Source organism: Elephantulus edwardii, unplaced genomic scaffold, assembly GCF_000299155.1.
Source record: "Elephantulus edwardii isolate Elephantulus edwardi_28Jun2011 unplaced genomic scaffold, EleEdw1.0 scaffold00055, whole genome shotgun sequence".
NCBI lineage: Eukaryota > Metazoa > Chordata > Mammalia > Macroscelidea > Macroscelididae > Elephantulus > Elephantulus edwardii.
In genome coordinates, this window is record NW_006399805.1 from 12,080,465 (window position 1) to 12,087,026 (window position 6,562).

A 6,562-nucleotide genomic window follows, 5' to 3' on the forward strand; every position below is an offset into this window, starting at 1 on the left:
TTTACACTGATTCTGTGGCAAATTATACCCAAGAAATACATGTCACCAGTTACTATGAGTCATGATGATATGGCATGCAGCCAAGAAAAGAGGAGATTTCTAAGTTCACATGGACACTTGGCCAAGAAACGGCAGAATTCAGAAATGGTCCAGCAATGGCTGATTAAGGAGCTGAGTGAGCGCTCTGACCCTGCACTAGCTCACACCCTCCCTTCAGGCTCTTGACTCTGCAGAAAATACACGTTCAGAGAGATGGTGATCAGGGCATTAATTGGTCTAATATAAGTACTACCCATAATCACATGTGTCTTTCCTTCCATTCCTCCCTTAGCACTGGGACACGTTTCCTGAGTTCAACTGTGATCATGAGCTGAAAAGAAGGCTGTGAGCTTCTCGTGGTCAGAGGACAGCCTCTCTTCTGGCCTGCTCTCACTACTTCAAAGATCTGGCTGGATTTACAGCATGATTTGATTTTTGCAATGATGTAAATGACAGGAGGGACTTAGGATGTCCAGAGAATGGAATACTCCACAATGAAGACCATTCTACCTGAAACTGGCTCAGTCTTTGAGGTGATGGAAGCAGCGTTTCACCCCATCTTGAAGGGCTTCCTTGACTTTGTCATTCCTGAGGGTGAAGATGAAGGGATTCAGCAAAGGGGTTACCACAGAAATCAGTAGAGAAACAACCTTGTTGTACTCTGCTGCCTGTGTTTGCTTGGGTTTCACATAGAGGAAGAAACAGGTGCCGTAGCCAATGACAACAAAGATGAAGTGGGAGGCGCAGGTGGAGAAGGCTTTCCTCCGTCCAGAGGCTGAGGGGATCCTGAGGATGGTGGAGATGATGTAGGTGTACGAGATGACTGTAGGGATCAGAGACCCAATAATAATGACAACTGCCATCAGGAAGAGGACGAACTCAGTAAACAGAGTATCATCACAGGACAGTTTCAGCAATTGTCCCCTGTCACAGAGAAAATGATCTAACACATTGGATTTGCAGAATGTCAACTTAAATGTGGCGTATACGGGCCAGATTTCAGAAAAGAACCCAAACACCCATGACGCGGTCGCCACCCAGATGCAGGTGGTGCTGTTCATGATGATGTTGTATCTCAGAGGGTTGCAGACAGCCACGTATCGATCCACAGCCATCACTCCTAGTATTGCAAACTCGGTGGTCCCAACAGCCAAGTACAAGAAGAGCTGAGCCACACAGGCAGCTAGTGAAATGGTCTGTGTCCCAGGAAGGAGGAGACCCCAGAGCATCAGTGGGACGATAGAAGTTGTGGTCATGCTCTCTAGGACAGAGAGATGGCCAAGGAAGAAGTACATGGGGGAGTGTAGACGCTTATCAACACAGACAATCGAGATGATGACGGAGTTTCCTATTATGGTCACCGTGTAAAAGAGCAAGAATATGGTAAAAAGGAAATGGTGTAGTTCTTTGGACCCACTGAAGCCTAGAAGGCAGAATTCTGTGGCACTAGAACGGTTTCCCATCATTTAGTCTTTGCTCCGTTACGGTGAATCCTAGAGATCAAAGAGAGGCAACACTGATCTACATGGTGAGACTCTCAAAAGAGGAGAAGACAAGTTCCAAACTTAGAATCAGGTGAGAACCCCCACTACCATACACATGTCAGTACCAGCTGCTGGCAAGTCAATTCTGCTTCATGACATGTCAGAGCAGAACTATGCTCATAGGCACTTCAGTGGCTTGTTATTTAGAAGTAGACCAACAGGTCTTTCTTCTGAGGCATCTCTGGGTCGGCTCAAACCTCCAATCTGATTTCTCTGCTAACTGAAGCTAAGAGACTGTGCAATGGGATACATTGACTAGTTGTACTATTTGGAATTCAACCATTTCTCATGCTTGGGCTAAACTAGTTAAACCATTCTGTACCTATGATACATCTGACTCCAGTTTAGCTCAGATGGGTTGCTGGGATAGGTGGACACTCCTTCCTTACTGTTAGTGGGAGGGATTCTTCTTCAACTTTTCCTAAATGCATGAGCCTTCTCACAGGGACTAAGACCCTTAAAGTAGTTAGTTTAGAAGAGCTGAGTTACAGAGTTCTCCCTGATTCTAGGATTGCTCTATTTCTTCTTAGATTGATAGGAACAAAGCCATCTCTTCATCAGATGACACAATGACCTTCCACTGTTACGGTGGCAATGATGTTCAGAGCTTTCAACTTTGGTTCAAAGCCTTGAATCAAAGTTTTAACTTTGAACTCCAGTCTTTCTCCTTCCAAGTGTGTACCTAAACTGGGGACAGCACAAAAGATCGGGGATCCAAGATCAGCACCTCTGTGTTTTTCATATTTGAAAACCTTCATGTTGTAGGAAAGCAAGGATTTCAAATGGGTTGCTAACTTTTTCAGGTATTACCATTACAGAAAAGTCTGGGGCCATTTTTCCCTCATTGCATTTTCCCTCCAGAGTTCTGACTCCAACTCTGCTGCATGAAGGAAAGATGACACCTGGATAGACAAGGGGTAGATCTGAGATCACAGTCGCTTAGGATATGTGGGACCCTTGGTCCTCCAGACTATCTTCACTCACGTGCCACCTTTCAAGGGCACCCTCCCTAATCAGGCACAAGAGGAAAAATACACTCACTCTGGGTCTTTAGGCTTCTTCATAGGGAGTTTGGGTGGTGAATCTGTGGGGAGTTGGGTTACTAATCTAAACACCGCACACGTATGATGGTTCAGATCCACCAGTGACTCCGCGGGAGAAGAGCGATCCATTTCCTCTGAGATTTACAGCCTTGGGGGCCCACTGGAGCAGGAGCTATGGTTCGGTTCTGACTTGATGACAATGAGAGAGTGAATGAACCTCCCTTTTAACACCAGATATTTTGATATATGCTTGTTTATCCCATTCTTTCATTTTACATGAGACACATGTAACTATGAACAAAATGTACAAGACATCCCCAAATTGTGGAATTTACCTTCAAAGAGGTGATGGAAGCTAGACGAGAGGTGGATGTAAGCAAAATAGCATCAATGGCAAGTGTTGTCATTGTGCCCCTGTCCAAACTACTCACACCCATTCTTTAGATTATTTGACCAAAATATCAACTAAAGACTGCTAGCTAGGCTTCTTATCTTTGCTTAACACATGACGACACTATACCTATAAATGGCAAGTGTATCTCTCTTGCTTTCAGTGATGAAATTGTTTCATAATGCGCTTAGTCATTTTCTAATGTCTCCTCCTTCTACATTCAACAGAGCAAAATCACACAATCCTCCTTGAGCCATGGTGGGTCTCAAATAGGAAAGCATTCTTTTCAACTTACTGAATGATCTCCCATAGCTGGCAATGGAAGCTGTGACAGTTCGTAAATATTGCTCAGTGACACTCCCCAAGTCAGACCTCTATCCTTTATGTGTACCTCAACAGTGAACTACATACAAGACAGGAAATTTAAATATATGAGATGTTAGTGCAGAAGTCATGGAAAATAAAGAAGTCATGGTAAATAAAACAAGAAACAAGGATAGCAAATTTATTCGGCTTATTAATTATCTGTGATGTTACAATAATAATAATTCCATGATGTTGGATGCTTGAATGGATGGATGGATGGATGGATGGATGGATGGATGGATGGATGGATGAAAGGATAGATGCACAGATGGACAGAGTGATAGGTGAATGAGTTAATAGATGGACAATATAATGATATTTGATCATGTCCAGGGTCAATTCTGTGATATCCCTTTGACCTTGCTTTTTTGGGTTTCCCTTCCTGTATCAACAAGTCATAGCTCTGGAAACATGAAATGAAATGAAATCATTTTCACTGTGATAGTTTTACTGAAAGACAAACAACCTTCAAGGAAAGAATTACTGGGAGGATGCAGAGGTCTCCTTGTCACAAAACAAGCAAGAACTTTAGCTGTTCACACTCTGGGTTGAACAGAGAAGAGCTGACCTGCCTTCTGCTGAACAGGAGTGACTTAGGTGTGAGCTGTCGTCTCTGGGTCATTTCTCAGGCTCTTGTCCTCATCCTAGAAGGACCCAAGCCCACACACTTGAGGCTGATGTTCACCTTTCTCTACTAAAGAGTGGAGGGCTCAGAAGAAGCTCACCTCTGTGCCGACTTCACTTCCCCCGCGATGCTCGTCAGGACTCAACTGAAGTCACTTCCTTTGTGTCTGGAGCTGGCCATGTGCAGAGGTCAGAGGTGAATTAGGAAACAGTCCTCAAAGAGGAGTTCAGGAAAAAGTCCAGAAATATCACTGCTATGAGGAGGTGAAGGTCTTTCCTCTGGAGGTTCGTCACTGAGGTGTCTGTTCTTAATTAGTCAGTTCAGGGAGTCCCTGAGCAATCAGTCTGGAATGAGGAAAAGAAACTTTTAGTTTTCCTCTTATATTTGGCCAATTAAGTTTTAGATATTTTGAAAGTTTTTTGTTTAATGAGAAAACTTGAAATCTCAGCAGTTGGTGCTTCTCAACAGCAAATGATCTTTCCCCAAGGCCTGTCTTAATTACCAGTAGACATCTCAGAGTATGTATCTCATCTCACCTGTTCTTTATCCAGAGTCTCCCTAAAATTCTCTCAACTAGTTAAAGCCCAAAGCTGTCATTCTTCCCTTTGATAAGAGACATCACAATTGATCTTTAGAACATGTAGCTAAATCCCAAGAAGCCTGAAAGTAACTCTCAGTCAAGAAGTCAACACTTATTGATTATTAAAAACTGAGAGATCTAGGAAAGAAAGAAAATATCTTCAAAGAGACAACTGACATTAGCAACCAATTGAGAGTACAACACATTTAATGATGAAAGACTTAGATCATTACCTCCAAGATTAAGGAAGAAAACGAGGATGTATGTTCTCACAATATTCAATATCACAAATCAAATCTTAACCAATGTAATAAAAAACGTGTGAAAGGAGCTGATACAACATGAGGGTTGTCAAGCCTGACTTCTCCCCTCTTTGTGAAGGGAAACTGTCCCCATTAATATTGTCCATTGTACCATACAGATAACTACATGGGTGACCCTAGAGGACATAATGCTGAGTGAAATATCTCAGTCACAAAGGGACAAATACTGCATAGTGCCACTGTTGTAAAACAGGACTGACATCGGGGTTGGGGGGAGACTGAGAAAGATGGGATAAATAATGTATACTGCCTTGAAACAGATGAGGGAGGAAACTTTTTAAAAGGGATATATGATTCGGTATGATTGTCATGACAGGAGTCCAGAATGAAGTCTGCATAGTGGAGTGGACCGTGGTGTGTGTGTGTGATTGTAAACAATGAAAGAATTTTTCTTTCACTTTTCAAAGTGAAGAGTGTACTGGAGAGGGGAGAGGCGGGCAGGGAGAAAAATGCAACAATGAATGAATAGAAATCCAAAGTCTCTGCAAATTGTCATTAAAATTAATAATAATAAGAAAAAAATTTTTTAAACCCACCAAATAACTACATGATCAGAAATACCACCACCACCACCACCACCACCGTGCTCATGCACCTATTTCTGCCGATCATCGGGGCTGATGTTCATTGAAAATCTCACAGAACTCACAGTTGTGGGGACTATCAGGGAAATAGGTTGGGCAGTGAGGGAGATAAAGGATATCATCAGTACAAGTCCCGGTTTGCTCCAGCAAAAAAAAAGCAGTCCAAAGCCAGATTCACTTACAATTCCTTAATTAGTGAAAGTCCAGGTTCAATTCAACAGACAAATGCAAGAAATCTCTGGTTTCCTTGATTATCTAGAAAAACTTTATCTCAGAGCAGTTATAAGTCAGCTTTTCCGTCAATCATCCACCAAGCAAAACTTTAAAAATAATTTATTTTATTAATTTTAATTAACATTGACAGAGATTTTTGGATTTTCATTCATTCATTGTTGCACTTTTTTCTTTACCCCCACTCCCCCCAGTTCGTTCCTCTCTTTGAAAAGCAAAAGATAAACTTCTTAGTTGGTATGCAATACCCCCGACCCTGACCCCGACCACCCCCCCACCTCCAATGCACTCCGCTATGCAACCTTAATTCTGGATTCCTGTGATAATCATAATATGCTATCATATATCACTTTTAAACGGTTCTTTCCCTCATCTGTTTCAATTCAGTATACATAATCTATCCAGTTTTTCTCAGTCTTACCCCAACCCTGAGCCTGAGGTCTGAGTGGAGAGAGGGACAAAGACCTGGGCAGGAAGCTGGCCTTAGGAGGTACTTCATCATGGGCCTGCTGCCAGGTGTGCCTCCCAAGATACTGTGCAAGCTCCCTCTGGCCTCCTGAAGGGCTCCACTCTCACCTCCAGCGTGCCCAGGCACGAGGAAGCTGTGGTGAGTGGTGGAGACTGGGCACCCTCGTGGGCAGCCCAGAACCACAATTGGGCTTGAATTCGCCAGCCCTGGAGTAGCTGTTAGATTTCCTGTGAAGGTTTTCCAGTGGGGGAGGTGTAGGGATGCTGGAAGACAAGATCCCTCCTTTACATTGTGATGCATTGCTGGAGGTCGGAACCTGATCTCAGACTCTGGAATACATGGCTAAGTGCCCCCATATGTCAGAGAG

The 6,562-nt window shown here is 43.2% G+C and overlaps 1 protein-coding gene across 1 annotated transcript; it reads right to left on the bottom strand.

Moving 5' to 3' along the window:
• Positions 1-560: 560 nt before the first annotated feature.
• LOC102871744 (olfactory receptor 9A4-like) lies at positions 561-1,505 on the bottom strand. Its single transcript, XM_006887247.1, has one exon. It carries the CDS (start codon positions 1,503-1,505, stop codon positions 561-563), a length of 945 nt encoding a protein of 314 aa, XP_006887309.1.
• Positions 1,506-6,562: the final 5,057 nt, after the last annotated feature.